The sequence below is a fragment of the Lagopus muta genome, chromosome 5 (genome assembly GCF_023343835.1).
Source record: "Lagopus muta isolate bLagMut1 chromosome 5, bLagMut1 primary, whole genome shotgun sequence".
In the NCBI taxonomy this organism is placed as follows: domain Eukaryota; kingdom Metazoa; phylum Chordata; class Aves; order Galliformes; family Phasianidae; genus Lagopus; species Lagopus muta.
Window position 1 is genome coordinate 61,866,775 of NC_064437.1, and position 16,244 is coordinate 61,883,018.

The following is a 16,244-nucleotide window of genomic DNA, read 5'->3' on the forward strand; positions in this document are numbered from 1 at the left end:
CTGGCTTTGCTCTGCTTTAATTAAAATTAATTAAAATTAATTGCTCAATATAAATGTTTCAGTGTGAAAGCCTTGTTGTGTCAGTCTCCTGTTTGGGTTCCTAAAGGTGCTCAGTGCTTCCGAATTGCACTGCATTCATCTTTGGGAGCGTTCACTGTCTGCTCTTGGTGACGATGCTGTCGCTCCGTGCCTTGGGAGATGATTCTGATCCTGGAAGAGTGATGGAGTCCTCAACATTACAGACTTTTGGTGAGGAGAATTATCCTGTGTTATTACAGCTGTGGGATTTCCATGTGTTGATAAGCACTGCGTTTTTCATATTTGTAGAGATAAAATAAAGGAAAACAACAAGCTGAAATTCCAGAGAGTACATTTTGCTCAGCTAGCAGCGACCAGTACAAATATCTCAAATATCAGATCCGTTGCTAGCAAGACTGGATGTTTTGAATCTCATATAACCTCACTGTGGTAACACTCAGAGTCCTTCAGAAGAAACCAGCTTGGTCCTGGCATGATGTGGCTGTCTGCCTCCAATCAGCATTTCAGAGAGCTGCTTTTTGTTTGCCTTAAGCTGCCTAACCAGTTTTCTTGCAAGCCTAATGGATGAACTTTTACTTCCCGTTTCCTTAGCAGAGATGAAGTATCAGAGCTTTTTCTGTTGTTTACCTCCAGAGCAGACGGTGCTCGTTCTTCTCCTTCCGTGCAGAGCGGCTGAGAGCCAGGTACCGCGTCTGCAGGAAATCTAGTCATGCTAAGGCACGGCCTGTTTCTCCTCACTTTTGGACTGTCTTTAACTGGAAACTCTTGTTGGATGAAAGGTAAGCTTTTCGTTTCTGTTACGTATTCAGAAAGTTTACCCAGGAATTCTTGTACTCTCCAAATCCAACCAGAAACGTGCAGACCTTTCAAACCAAGGCATGACTGTCCTTAGGCATTAGGCTGTTAGCAGATCTCCTATCCAAGAAGCTCTGGCTTAGGGAAAATCCTGCAATTTGTAGCTTCTTATAGCTCAGTTCTTTGTGATTTTTTTCCCCCATGACATAGGAGGTGTTTAAAAACATCTCCATCCCCACATGACACCGGTTGTGATAACTGGCAGCTAGTGTCACTGATGGACAGTAAAAAGTGGAGAAAAAGATTTGAAATGGAATTGAAGAATTGAAATTCCAGCAATGTTTTGTTTGATGTCCACATTAACTTCTTTACATTGATGATTAGGATTCCGATTTTAGAAGTAGACGTAATGCCTGAAATATTTCTTAGAAAGTTGTATGTTTATGACCAATTTTACAGGTGCTTTCTTGCTTTTCTTATAGAGTCATTATAGAATTATTTGAGTTGTAAGGGACCTTTTGGTGACTCTGGGGTCATCTGGCCCAACTTCCCTGCAGTGAATGGGGACACCCACAGCTCCATTGGATGCTCAGAGCCCCCTCCAGCCTGACCTTGGGGGTCTGCAGGGATGGAGCACCACCACCCCTCTTGGCAACCTCTGCCAGTGCCTCACCGCCATCATTGTAAAAAAGCTTTCTTTCAGATGTCAACATTTGAATTGTGAGAACCATACTTCTGCCCTTATCTCTACATGCACTTACAAAACAGAACAGATTTTATGATTTAGTTAACAAAGTTATTATTTCAGATAAAAAGACAAAAGAGGGAGCGCCAATATTATCTACAAGCCTGTTTTGCTATTAGCAGCTTCCACATTTTGATGGTAATGGCAGTATTTAATGTTAATGATAGTCTACCTGCACCTAGTTTTCAAAACTCCTGATGTTATCTAATAGGTAGAGATCATCATTACACTGAGGAGTCCTTCTCCTTGCTTTGAATTGGTGATTCATGATTGCCCTGTGGCTTCTTTGCAGTTAGTTTCCTTTCACAGAAACCTGTGAGGCTGGGGTTAACTTTGTCCTACTACAAATGAGCAGGAATCTCTTTGTTTCCTCACAGGGGAACAATTTAAGAAGCAGGTTGTTAAAGCTCACGTTATTGTTGACTCTGTAACCTGTTTAAAAGCAAGGGTTGTGTCTTTCTTGACCAAAAGAAACACTAAAACCACTTTAATGAACAGGCAGAAAAAAAGGGGAGGAGAAGTTCTCCCAATTTTCCAAAAGGTCACTGGAGATGGTTTTTGCCTGTAACTGAAACTGGACGCTCAACTGACTTCTTAGCTTTAGCTTCCTGAGTTGGGATGGTGTTCTGAAGACAACTCGTAGTGTGTAAAGCCTTTCACCAAAAAATGCAGGAGAAACGTGAGCATAACTGAGCAAGCATCCATCAGCCACTCCTAGAGAGCCCTGCTGCCAGCAGACACATCAGCACATTGCACATCCAGCAAGGTGATTTCACAAAACCTGAAGGAACTGAATGGTATTTGAGATGTCAAAATCTCACGCACGGTTAATTTTAACTGGCCAGCTGCCTTAAAACTTCCTAGAAGAGGGCAGATGGGTGGACAGAGAGGATAGATACTGACTTTTTCTGCAGTATATCAGGTTGAAAGCATCCGTCATGGGAAAAGAAAGTGTTTCAAAAAGGACAGACAAAGTTAATAGGTAAGGGTTAGAATATGGGGGATTTAGCTAATTTGGTAGCTTTTCTTTATGTCCTCTGGAAGACTGCAGCTGAAACCAGATTTTACCTCCTTTTGCATCAGTCTGACCATTCCTGAGCTATTTATTCAAGGCATGCTCTGAATACAGGAGCTTTTTGTTTTGGTTAGATTTTTAGATTTTCTTTTACTCGGGATTTGTGTGATGTTACAGCTGTGGGATTTTATTTTTTTTCATACAATCATTTGTTTTCATAATGACTATATGAAAGAATGACCAAAACTTGAGTTACCATTTCAGTCTGTAATGTAAGTAACCAAGATGCAGTTAGTTTATACACCCAGGAACGCAGAATACTTTGGCCATGAATGAAAACATTGATTTCTTTGACTTTCTCAGCATAACCCCAGAACTCAGGCAGAGATGGAACAAACCAAACTCAGCACAGGCAGTTTTGGTTTGGGTCCCATGCTGGTGAAACTCCTTTTTCTCCATTTATTGTCTGCTCAGAATTATTTTTCAGCTATCATCTCTGTCCTGATGCCAACACCAGACATCACTTACCCTTTCTGATTCCTTAGGAATTTCATTTTTAGGTGCATATTCTGAAGAGGCATCCAGACTTTCTGCATTCGAAATCATTATTCCTCAAAGGTTGACAGGCAGAGAGAAACATCACCCATTTCTTCATGAGGTTTGTTGTTACTTTTGTTTCTAACATTGCTGGTATCGATGATCTCTAGAGGTCCCTTCCAACCCCTACAATTCTGTGATTCTGTTTTTCATAATATTGGCCTATATTGCAGGCATGCATACATACTTTATGTTTATGTTGATACAGATTAGATTCTTAAGTTTTCTTGAGTAGTTTTGAGTGAATTTGTTCCCAAAGAGATCTAGGACTGCACTAGTCCTGTCTTATGAGACAGAAGTAGGAAGGAGAATGGGGAATATTTCATTCTTCAAGTCAGATTAGACACTGAACTTGAGCTAATGTCCATGCTGTGTATATTCTGTTGTACTTGGTACACAGCCTTTGAGAAAACATGAGATTTCAATCATGTAGCACCTGAAGGGCAGATGCTCCCTTGGTACACGTGGTCCCATACAATCCTACAGGTAAATGAATGAGTTAGAGAGATCTGAACCTTAATTCTTCCGCTCCGAGGTCATTTACCTTTACACCAGATACAGAGTTCAATTATTGAAATAACTGATAATGAAATGGTTAGTCATCTCTGTGCAAACTGATTACCTAAGGAAGTGTTTGCGTGTTGTTCAGCTGGCTGATGGTGATTTACATAAGGAGTGTCACAAAACTTGACGTGATAGTTCAGCAGAGTGCATACATGGGCTGTGCCTTCCTTGGAAACTACCTTCATCTGGTCTGTGCCTATTTCCTCTCCACTACATCCTCAGGAGCATCTGAGGATGCTGAGGTTCCTGAGACTGTAAAGCTATACAATGGACGCCTATGTTTAGCTTAATTAACACTTATTTTTTAGTTATTAATACCACAAATGGTAATTATTGACCTTTTTGTAGACAGCGTATCTTCATTCCTTCTGCAGATCTCTAAAGGCAGACATACTTAATCTTCTGTGTAGTTTGTATGATTTTTCATTATGTCTTCTGTATGATTATTTATAGCCTAGCAGAATTTAAACTTTCCATAGGAAAGAATGTAGAGCGTGGTGCTGAATCTTTTCAATGCAGAAAGTGCGAGGGGGAGGAAATGTGTGTTTTGTGAATCAAGTGAATACATCACACATACATGGTAGTTGGAGCTCTGTTATCAAAGAAAGCATGGAACTGGCACACCCAGGTAAAAACTGAATGACATTTCTGTTCTGTTTTCAGGAGCATTCAGATGACAATCTTTCTTACTCCATTAAAACCAGAAATGGAACATACCTCCTAACACTGAAGAAAAATAAGTATGTTACAGAGTGCTCTAGGATATCATTCCATGTTTGAATGTGGTTGCATGCAGCCAAGTATTGTTACACAGAAGAAATCACTTTGAGGGCAGACTGCCATAATCACAAAATATGTTCTATAGTGTCTCTGTTATGGTGCTGCCTCACAAGCACAAGGTAATATTTTTCTGTGCACAACTTGATTTCAATGAATTTATTATTAGCACCACACAGCAGTAGATTTCAGAAAATCCTGGAAAAGTAGAATTCATATCCATTTTTGGCAGGGAGGGTTGTTAGTAATGTTGGAGTTAAGATAAATTTGTCTGTTGTTCTTTGTTGTTTCTGAGTCAGTAACAGTCCAGGCCTCCAGGCCCTGATATAACATAGTCTGCTCAGGTCCTACTTTGTGGATATTTTAGTTAAACTACTTCAAAACAACACATTTTCCAAATAGCTCAGCTCATTCTGCAGGTATCTCTTTCATGTCTATGCAGTTTAGTAATAATATAAGAGGAGTATGCTGCTAACAATGTAGTACTTACTAGAATTTTTGTTTTATTTCTTGCTTTATAGACCCTTAACAGAGCAGTAGTTTGTTTTTGTTTGCAGAGACCTTGTTAGCAAAGACTTTATGCTATATACCTATGGGAAAAATGGGAAACTGGAGGCAACACAATCAAAAAACAAGGTATTGTACATCTTAAATTTCCCCTTTTGGGTAAGAGTTTCCTCAAAGCAGAGAACCCAAGCTTTTTGAACTGAAGGCCTTATTAACAATTCGATAGAACTGAGAGCAGCAGCCAGGATATAGGTGCATCTGTATGCATTTCAAAAGCAAAAGTGAATGTGTGTGACCATTCATTCTGAGTGTCTTTGTGTCTGTACAGCAGAACAATAAAAACTGTTTACATTTTTGGCAGTGGAAAGGGAAATGCAGGCATGTCAATGAAGGGCACCCATAGGAAAAAGAACTATATGCTGGGAGAGAGATTTTGTCAAGGTTTTCTACTTATAGCATTAATGTTTATGTGTTATAGAACAGAAGGTTTCATGTTTTATGAGGGAGCAGTCGTGTCCTCATACTTTTTCTGATGATGCAGCATCACTGTTTTGTAAGGTGAGAAAGGAGGCACAGGAAATTATGCCAAGATTGAATTTGAGCTACCCAACTAGGTCACCTTTGCATAGTACACTGCTAAAGGTACAATGGCAGCATCAAGGCTCTGTAGTTTTGAGCAAACCTTCAGAATGCTTTTATGTTTAATTTCAGCCTTTACCTGCATGTTAGCTCAGTGAGACTGCTTTGTGCATGCAGAGCTTCTTGGATCAGCCTTGGAGAGGATTCTATGTGAGAACAAGATAAGCAATAGAGACACAAAGATCTCATGAAAAGATGGTGACAGGTTAAATAAAAAAGCTCTTTATTTTCTAGAACCAGGGGACCAGATGCTGTAGTAGTTATTACTCATGTCAAGTAATATTTAACTCCCAAGAAATTTGGGATTGTTTTAGAATATGGAACACTTTCAATTTGCAAAAGTCAGCTATAACATCCTGCAAATAATAAGGCTGGTTACCAAATACGTTTGAATTTGAACACAGCAACCTTATTTTGCCATTAATTATGGGGTCTTGTTGCATTTCAGACACACTGTTATTACCATGGTGCTGTTGAAGGAATGGCTGACTCGGTGCTTGCTCTTAGCACGTGCGATGGCCTGAGGTATGACCTCTTGCTTTTTGCTTGGAGATAATTAACTGTACAGCACCACCAGTAAAAACAAAACAAAAGCCTTAATATCCATCTTACTCACGGAAAGAAACACCATCCTGTCTTGCAAAGATTTTTTACGTTTCACATCTTGATGGAGCTGACATTCTATACAGGTTTTATTCTTTGTCTCCACTACTATTTATCACTTATCTGAAATTCCTTCGGGGAGAAAGACAACACGAGGGAGAGCGTGATCTAAATACATGTAGAACACAGGCATGAGCAAAGGCCTGTAATACTTGATACAAGTGCACAGAATATCCTGTCCATGGAAGGGACCCACAGGGATCACTGAGTCCAACTCCTGGCTCCATGCAGAGCAATCTAAGAGCTCAACTATATATCTAAGAGTGCTGTTTGTTGCCAGGGAAGCCTGTTCCAATGCTTGACCATCCACAACAGTTATGCTTTCCCAGTAATTGATTCAAGGAGCATATATTTCCATAAGATCAATATCTTCAATGAGTACTGTTTTTTCTTTTGAGATCCTGTTGGGCTTCTGAATTCACTCCCTATACTGAGATAATTTGAGATAATAATTTATGTTAAGATAGTGGCACAAACAATTACACTTTGAAGTGTTTATCTACTGTTCACTGCCCTAGTCATAATCACGAGAGAGAAATAATTCTTCATTCTTTTATGCTCATCAGAGGAATTATCTACATTGCTGGCAAATGGTATGGAATGGAGCCACTCCACACATCCAGAACGTTTGAACACAGGTTTTACCAGTTAGAAGACATGCAGCATATTCCTTTCCATTGTGGTGTGCTGAATGACAGCCTTCATCATGAGATGCAGATGTTTGTGAAGCAGTCTGTGAAATATGCATTTTCACTAAACAGTACCTCTAGTAGGGAAGAGCTTTTGAGGGTAAATACATTCCTGTTTCTCTCCTGAGGGCTACAGTCCAAACTATTTCCTCAGTCTGTCCCAGTAGCAAAGGCTCTGCAGAGCCTTGCTTTGGCATGGTATCACTGCAGGTGGGTTTGGCTGAGCACCTCCTGTTGCTCACGTTTTCGTGGACCCCAAACTGTTGGGAGTTCTGATAAATTCTGAAAGAGAAGAAAAGCACAATGGGAATCTAACATAACTTGAAGCAGTCCTTTAGCAGAGCTCAGCCCATGGGTGTATGGAAGGCATGAAGCTGCCATTCAGCTCATGCATCTCAAGGTCTGACCAAAAGTAAAGTGCTAACGTACTGATACTGGCGTGGAAATCTAAAGCTAACTTACATTTGAGGCCAGTTTAAAAATGCAAATTTCTTTATAAATACATTAAATGAAAAAGATGAGAAGGATGAGTTAAAAACCTTGAATCCACTAGGCAGCATTAACTTACTGTGCTTTCTAATTTGCAGAAGAAGCGAGCTGTCCTGCCACAGAAAAGCTATGTGGAATTATTTGTGGTTGTGGATAATCACAGGGTAATGACTCTGTAGAATGCTAAATACCTTATGTTAAAATATTAACACTTTTCACTGATGTTTGCATGTGGCATCTTACAGTTTTTGCAGAAGAACTCTGATCCTGCTGCAGTGCAAAAGGAAACAGTTGAGCTGATTAATTATGTTGATGGGGTAGGTCTGTTCAGTCCCCTATGTTCAGTAGCTTTTATATGTCTTAGTTTTCAGAAGAGAAAATAATTCAGTAAATCTGTTGCAGCTATGTCCTGAGAGTGTATTTGGAAGTTATGTGGCAATTGGTGATATTAAGGCATGCTGCGTATCTGTGCACAGAACTTGTAGAGGTGCAGACCACAAACCTGAGGTCTGCAGCACTTTTTATGTTTCCAGGAAGAGTACTTCACTTGTTTGCAATTGTTTTTTCCCTAAGCAAACTGTCAGCATTGTGAACAATTCCATAAGGAATGCAATGACATGCTCACAGTTTCTCCTCAATGCAGTTAGCTAAGAAAATGAATGAACATTATCTTTCCAATGTCACCTGAAAGATCTCTTTAAGCACATTCATGAGGTAGATTGCCTTCAGTCATGTATTTCCTAATATTAAACTAGATTGTAACTATTCAAAGAAACTAAACATACGTCTCAGTCACTGTTTGGCTTCATGTTAATGAAGCAGTAACGAAGAAATCCTTCATAACTCACTTGAACCAGACTGATGGATAGTAATCACTTTTTTTTCCCCCTTTCCAGATGTACAGTGCATTGAATATCCAGATTGTTTTGGTTGGATTAGAGATCTGGACAGATAAAAACCAAATCTCTGTAATGGAGGGTTCAGCTGGAGATGTACTGAGTAGATTTGTTTCTTGGAGACAGAAAGATCTTCTTAAGCGATCCAGAAATGATGTCAGCCATCTCATAATGTAAGTTTTTATTTAGTGGTAGAACTGGCCATGCTGCCAGAGTTGCTAATATATGTGGGTTTTGTTTCATATCTGAATGAAAACATAACTGGAAAACAATTCCCTCAACTTCCAAACAGCTTTAACCTGGCAAAAAAGAAATCAAGAGAATGTAATGAATGTAGTTTGATCTTAGAGGCACTGATACAGCAGGCTTTGGTGACTGATCATTATTTCCAATCAGTGTTATCCCAGTATTATTAGTTGAAACCATGGTATCATGCAACTTTCTTCTTGTCTTCAAGAAGACCAAATCATGCTTTGCAGTATTTGTTTCATCAGCGCCTTTTAGAAGCAACCTTAAACGTTCAGCTCCTCTTTCAACACCGCCTTCAAATTGCTTCTGTCACAGAGGCAGAGACTCTTACGGCGGATCCATCGGAATGGCTTTTGTGGGAACCGTCTGCTCACAGGTGCAGGGAGGGTCGATCAGCACTGTGAGTACATTCCATGGCTGACTGTGTTACTATCACACTATGATCCTGTTAGAAGGAACAGAAAGGGCAGCAGAATTCAGCCCTGCCTGAAAATAAACAGTGGCAAACTGCCATTTCTTGCTGGTTTTGCTTTGCAACACAATTTTGTGTTGTCTTTGTAGCCTCTAAGAAACCTGTGGCTTGAGTAAGTGGGCAGGTAGAAACATAGTACTTTACTTTCATAATTTTTAACACTGATTCTCTTTATTAGTTGAATCATAACAATGTGTTACGTCATGCTACAGTAGTTGCACATGAACTGGGACATAACCTTGGAATGAAACATGATGATAACAGGTGTCCTGCATCCTACATTATGTACAGCACAGATAAGTAAGATTTCCATTTAATTTAATGACTGTTATGTATCTGCACTGCCTATGTCTTGTACACTGAGAAGATTCCACGAGCACCAAGGAACTTTTGTGAATGAGAAGTCGTTTGAAGATTTTGATCACGGAGTGAATGTTTGGGCTTGATTTCATTTGCATTTATTTGAATCGTTACCTATTTTCTGACCTGGTCAGAAGATATTGCAATCAGGCATTTTTGGACTCAGCACAAACGAGGGATTTTGGAAGCCTATTTTGTATAAGAATGTATAATCTGATGGGTCTTTTTTTGCTTCTGAAAAAAGGAAAATCTCTTTTTATTTCTAAAAGTAATACAAAACAAAGCAAAAAGAGAATATTTCAAGATCTCTAACATCTGGAAACGTGACAGTATTTTACTGAATTGTCTTTTTGCAAGGAAAATCTAATGAAAACATTGTGCTTTCCAGGGGATCCAGGAATTTCAGTTCCTGCAGTGCTGATGATTTTGAGAACCTTGTTCTAAATGGAGGAGGAAACTGCCTCAGAAATCCACCCAAAACAAGTAATGTTTACAAAGAGCCTGTCTGTGGTAACAACGTGATTGATAGCAATGAAGAATGTGACTGTGGAAAGCCACAGGTAATGGAATTCAGCTGTGTACTTGTGTGTTATACTTGCACACCTAATTTGTGTTAACATCTGGGGAGCATTTCTTTCAGTTCACATTTTTGCAAGCTGTATAAAGGTAAATGTTAGAAAAAGCCTGAAATGATACAATCAGTTTTGGTAGGAACTCAGTTAAGGGCTACTGGACTTGATAGAGCTTTGAGTCATTGCCTAACAGAGAAGTGCATTTCAGTGCACAGCATGTGAAAATGCCATTGGTTTTTGTGCTGGTTTTAGCAAGGTAGAGATTTATGTAACAGAAAAGTGATCACTAGTTTGTGTAGCACTTACATGTTTCCTAACTGTAGCCCTCAAAATTAGCCCAAAGCACAATTACTTTGGTCATATTCACACCGTGAAAGTGTCTTTCTAAGAATGGGGCATATTGGCTCGTTCTTTGGTGTCTCCAGAAAGACACCAATAAATCAAAAGGCTGCCAGTAACCCCATTGCATAGGTCTTCTTCTAAGCCAAGAAAAGATATCAGCATTTCCCTACATCAAACTGCCAGTGTAGTGGGAAAATGAGACAGGGTGGGATAAGTAGTGTTATTTTAAAAACAAACTGGCCTGCTCAAAGTGGAAACCTATCTTATATTCCTATGGCATAGCCCATCAAAATAGGTGTTTTTCTGATGACTTGTAAAAAAAAAACACAGCCAGACTATGTTGCTTTCTGTGAGAGGCTACCAGTTTCAGCATATGCAAGACAGGCAGTGTATGCAATGCTTGGTTTGTCCATGCACTTGGCTTGACCAGCTACATTCCTAGCTACACAAGGTAGAAAGATGGTGTTCCCTTCTTTCTGACTTTCTCAGGAATGCACCAACCCTTGCTGCAATGCTGCCACCTGCAAACTTACGTCTGGATCGCAGTGTGCACAGGGACTGTGCTGCAAAAACTGCAAGGTAGGCTTTGTCTGATTATGCTGAACTGATATTCATTACTAGGCTGGCTTTCTTAGGTGATGTTGGAAAAGAATCCCATAGAATCTCTTGACATAGTTCCACATCAAACTACATTCACCAGCAGAGAGCATGGAAGTAGAGAATTTGTCTCTTGATGAGTTCTGAAGCTTAGAAATGGAATCTCATCTCTGTGACATCCCTCACAGGAGGAAGAAGTAATCAGGGGATTCAGCAATAGTCATCTCCATTATGCAACTCCAGGCATCTGCACAGTCCCTGATTGTTGGCTACTTTTTAATTGGTGCTTGTGTGTGCATTTGTACGACCTACCCAACTCTTCTGCAAACTCAGCTCAAAAGCTTTGTAGCTACACCCTATGAACCTGAGGGAAGTTTGGGACTTTTTCTTAGATGTTAATCAAAAAAAAACCCACCCTATTTTATTTTCTTTGAAATCTTCTTTAAAAACAGATTCTCAGCTGTCATTGTTTCATGTTTGAAGTCGTGCCGTTACGAAATAAAAGTGAGGCAGCATTCTTCTCCTGTTCCAGTTTAAAGCAGCAGGAACAGAATGCAGATCAAAAATGGATTTCTGTGATCTCCCTGAATACTGCAATGGAAGCTATGCCTACTGTCCAGACGATGTTTACATCATGAATGGTTACCCATGCAACAACATGGAAGCATATTGCTACTACGGAGTGTGTCAGAGCTTTGATTCGCAGTGTGAAGCTATATATGGAAAAGGTAAGTTGATAATTTAATGTAAAAAGACTTGTAGTCTTCTAGAGACGTTTCATTGCTTGCTTTTTCTTTCTCATGTTTTTAAGACAGCATGATGGCTTGCTAAGAATCTCTGTTTTTCATACAGGGGCACGAAAAGCACCTGATCTGTGCTTTGAAAAAGCCAATATTAAAGGAGATAGATTTGGAAACTGTGGAATGACAGGTGGAGTGTACAAGAAGTGTTCTGTTCAGTAAGTCAGTACTAAACAAAAGCCACCCCTAAGATCTCCAGTGTAAAATACACATTCCATTATGTACTTGTAGAGCATAGAGGTTTAAGACAAGAGTATTTGTTTAAAATGCAGCCTACATTTGACTGGCTGGTGTATTTGCATTTATATTGGGGTGTTTTTGTGTGTTTTTTTTTGCTGTTCATCTTCTCTCCAAGTGCCATTTGTTCACTACAGGCACAGTCTGTGTGGCAAGCTCCAGTGCACTTCTGTTAGCCTTCAGAATCTTCCTGCTTGGAGTGTTGTCAATAATGCCTCTGGGGTTTTATGCTGGTCCTCTGATTTTGACTTAGGATCAGATATCCCTGATCCTGCTCAAGTTCATGATGGAACAGCATGTGGAGAAAAGAAGGTAAGACAAATGTCAGCATATGTACACAATATATTGCACCAGCTGGAAAGCTCTTAACTTTCAAAAGCATTCAGTGGTTCACTTATGTATCTACCATAATGTCATTAGAAATCTGCTTGTTCAGATATATGCACACAATTAATTAGCTCTTAAAAACAACCTGTGGTGCTACAAATCAGTGAGCAATCTTATCAGTTACTCAAACTATTTCCATCAAGCTGCATCCATAGATTTAAGAAAATGTGAGATAAATACAGCTATAAAGCTGTTAAGGACTCAGTGTTCTGTATGTCAAGGCAAAGGGCTGATAAGCAAAAGCTGTAGACTTGAAAATGTATATTATTATATAGTATATGTATAAAATGGATCGGATTTGGGGGGAATGTTGCATTTAAAAGCCATTTCTTAAATACTTTCCCAGGCCTGTGTAGCTTTTGAGTGTGTGGATGCAAGTCATCTGGGCTACAGCTGCGATGTAAAGCAGAAGTGTAATGGCAATGGGGTGAGTAGATGGTGTTTTCATGCTCTACATCTTGAAGATAGCTGCAGACTGCCTCTGTAAAAGCAACAGCCTGACAGATGGCTTTGCTTTATTCTGCTCTGTACTGAAAGTTAAATCCACGTTTTAATCCATAATTCACGTTAGCAGTACACTGTGAACACCTTAGCACTAACATTGCAAGACACTTCTAAACATTTCTTCTAATTTTCCCTCGGGACTATTTGAATATTTCTGAGTTGTCAAACTGTAAGAGGAGAGTGTTCCTCTGAGGAGGACAGGCTGGTGATTCAGGATGCAGATATTTCTCTGTGAAGAAACGTTGTGGAAGCAGTGAGCTTATGCTTCCTATGCTTCTGTGCAATACTATGCAATATTTCTTGTTCCCACCTGCAGTTCTTAATGTGTAGCTTAAGATATACATCAGAGGTTGAAAGTGGCTGCTTCCAAAAAGCCTTTCCTTGACGAAACCCCTTTGCATTGGCTGCAGGTGTGTAACAACAATGGCAACTGCCACTGCAATTCTGGATGGGCGCCTCCGTTCTGTAACCAGTCAGGCTATGGTGGCAGCACTGACAGTGGTCCAGCTCACATGGGTATGATTCTGAAACTGCTTTCTTACTGCCATTACTGCCATTACATTACCATTTAATTAATCTACTCATACAGGGTGGTTTTCTGTCTCTTTTCTAAGGCTTTTTTTCTTTTTTCTCTACTGCTCATTTGTGACTGCCTTGGAGATTGAACAGCATCTGATTTGTGATGGCTGCAGACTTACACAAGTTGGTCTGAGGGAGAAGCTCCATTTTAGTTTTATCTGAGATAAAAAACAATACACTCATTACTTAGAATTACCTGTACATTTTAAAACAGATGTTCTCAAATATTTAATTCCTAATTATTTTGAACCTGATAAAACACATATCATCACTGGAACAGGCTGCCCAGGGAGGTGGTGGAGTCTCCTTCTCTGGAGATGTTCAAGACCTGCCTGGATGCCTACCTGTGCGACCTGCTGTAGGGAACCTGCTTTGGCAGGGGGGTTGGACTCGATGATCTCTGGAGGTCCCTTCCAACCCCTACAATTCTGTGATTCTGTGATTCTGTGATATAGTAAGGCTACAGCTTGAGTATGAAACCAGCAGCCTTTACATATGGAAAAGGTGTCACTGCAATGAGGGGGATGAAGGAGGTTCATGCTGCACCATCACTGCTCAGCTGAGAGCCATGAAATTATGCAAAGGGAAGAAGGAGTGAATTTTTCTGACATTTACACTGAGAGACCAGGGAAAGCCTTTTACACCTGTGACTAAAAGGAGAATGTTGTATGTCATACAGCACAGGCTGAGTAAGGCAAGGACAATTTGTGATTATGGAAATGCAAATCCTAATTATTAGTTTTGCTTTATAGCAATTTAAAGATGGCAATTCTTACCTCAGAAAGGTGTTTTTAACTGCAAAATGCTTTCATATGAGGTGAAACAAGACAGCTGTCTTACACGATTGCTGTTATTTTTCTCCAGATACATCACTTCGGGACGGCCTGCTTATTTTTTTCTTCGTTGTGCTGCCAGTACTGATTGTGACTGTAATAGCAGTAATTAAGCGTGGCGCAATAAAGAGGAAGTTCTGCAGGAAAAGTAGAAGACATCACAGGTATGATCCTTATTACAAATGCATTTCAATGGTTGTGAGGGTGCTCTAAATCAATTTAGCAATCTAGTTAGACGCTCTGTGTAAAAAATACTACATAGCCCCCCAAAGAGAAAGACTGTCCTGCTATTGGTAAATGTGAGTACTTTCATACAGATGCTCTGATCGTGAGTTCTCAAGCATTTTTTTTTCTTAAAATGCACTGCACCGTTCTCATTGGTACTTGTAATTGTGTTCATGGGCACAGGGGCATGGAGCATGGGTGGTGAGGCACTGGAACAGGTTGCCCAAGGAGGCTGTGGATGCCCCATCCCTGCAGGCATTCAAGGCCAGGCTGGATGTGGCTCTGGGCAGCCTGGGCTGCTGGTTGGTGACCCTGCACACAGCAGGGGGTTGGAAGCAGATGATCTTTGAGGTCCTTTTCAACCCAGGCCATTCTATGATGATGAACATGGAAATTATTTGCCACATCCAGGAAGGAGTGAAGTCAGAAACATGAGATCTGTAACTGGGTCCCTTTGTAAGCATCCATCCCTTCATGCTGTCAATCCAAATGGGGATTTTCCTAATGGTGGTGTTTTCATTTCAGGGATAACAATGCACAGCAACCAAAGCAAAGCAACAGACCAACCCATACCACCAGAAATGATCAGGTAAGGCAGATGCATAGCTGTATTACTTCGTGCTGAGTAATCCCAGTCATACAGTGCCTTCACCTAAGGCCCTCACTGATTACGTTGTGGTTTTATTGACACACGAAAGCCATCTAACAGAGGGTGTTGGACAGGACAAAACACCCTGTCTGAAAGTTGCATAGCATTAGCTCTGTTGAGAATAGTGAGCTACGATTTGAAATGTGTTGCACTAACCTGATTATCTGTGCCATCTCTCCTAGCCCACCACAGCAAGCCCTGATATTTTCACCATATCGCATTTTCCCGGTCCGAGGTTTGTATGACTTAAACGTTTGCTACAGGGGGCAAAATTCCTGCTCAGAAGTACGGCTTGTCTCGGTGCCGAAGCACTTCTCAAAGCTGTTCCCCCCCCTCCAGGCAGGCAGGACAAACGCGGTTTCCCGTGGTTCCTTCAGGACCTCATCGCCCTGCCCCATCACCCCGACCCGCTGTGTGAGCAACTCCCTGGGCCACAACTGCTGCCAGGAACTGATAAGGAGAAGCACGAGGGCTGGCATCTCGCAGCCCTCCACGTGTGCATCCTTCCAGCAGCACGTACCGCTGGGAAAGACTCGGTGCCGAGAGACCCTGAGCACAGCCTTTTTATCATTGCCTTACTGTATTATTGCCTAAGAGCTGCTGGCTGCGTTTGTGCCTCTTCTACCTCACCCCTCTTTTTGTTTTTATTTCTTGCACGGAAAGCCTGAAGTCCAGCTGTGGTTGCTTTAAACCTGTGGCAGAACGGGGCTTCTCAGCGCGCAGCCTCAGCTGCAGGGGAGGAGAAGCGGATGGGGGTCATTTAACAGCCGTCCAGTTCCGTCCTGTGCGGGCAGCCCGCAGTTCCTTCGGGCCCCTTCGCCCCCTCCTGTAGGTAGAAACCCGCGGGGCAAAGCGCCTCCTGCAAGCAACGAGCTCCCTCGGGAGTCCTCAGATGGCAGAATCGCACTAATGCGATGACTTAACGTACATCACCGGCACGATCTTGGTTTCATGGCCGTGGAACGCAGCCCGCTGCCGTCGAGCGCCCGGCAGCTGCCGCACCGTTCCTCACCCTCCACGTAC

At 41.1% G+C, this 16,244-nt stretch overlaps 1 protein-coding gene across 5 annotated transcripts; it reads left to right on the top strand.

Annotated features, from left to right (window-relative positions):
• Positions 1–35: 35 nt before the first annotated feature.
• Positions 36–16,159, top strand: LOC125693326 (disintegrin and metalloproteinase domain-containing protein 9-like). 5 transcript variants are annotated; one of them, XM_048945096.1, is made up of 23 exons: positions 36–249; positions 673–818; positions 3,140–3,252; positions 4,419–4,495; positions 5,090–5,168; positions 6,127–6,203; positions 6,908–7,130; positions 7,618–7,683; positions 7,765–7,836; positions 8,416–8,588; positions 8,980–9,064; positions 9,315–9,436; positions 9,885–10,056; positions 10,900–10,989; positions 11,540–11,735; positions 11,860–11,965; positions 12,182–12,356; positions 12,778–12,858; positions 13,346–13,451; positions 14,379–14,511; positions 15,098–15,161; positions 15,404–15,456; positions 15,565–16,158. In XM_048945096.1, exons 2-23 carry the CDS (start codon positions 749–751, stop codon positions 15,887–15,889), a joined length of 2,658 nt encoding a protein of 885 aa, XP_048801053.1. In that variant the 5' UTR covers positions 36–249; positions 673–748; the 3' UTR covers positions 15,890–16,158. The 5 variants fall into 5 exon arrangements, with proteins under 5 accessions (XP_048801053.1, XP_048801054.1, XP_048801056.1 ...); XM_048945097.1 differs by lacking the exon at positions 36–249 and having other exon boundaries at positions 290–818; positions 3,155–3,252; positions 15,565–16,156; XM_048945099.1 differs by lacking the exon at positions 36–249 and having other exon boundaries at positions 290–818; positions 15,561–15,755.
• Positions 16,160–16,244: the final 85 nt, after the last annotated feature.

What these genes read in the sequence shown, in the direction of transcription:
- LOC125693326 (XM_048945096.1), top strand. Translation starts at nt 749, where the DNA reads ATGCTAAGGCACGGCCTGTTTCTCCTCACTTTTGGACTGTCTTTAACT. An exon ending in TGAAGCTATATATGGAAAAG is followed by an intron (nt 11,736 to 11,859) that starts GTAAGTTGATAA and finishes TTTTTCATACAG; the next exon opens with GGGCACGAAAAGCACCTGAT. An exon ending in CAGTGGTCCAGCTCACATGG is followed by an intron (nt 13,452 to 14,378) that starts GTATGATTCTGA and finishes ATTTTTCTCCAG; the next exon opens with ATACATCACTTCGGGACGGC.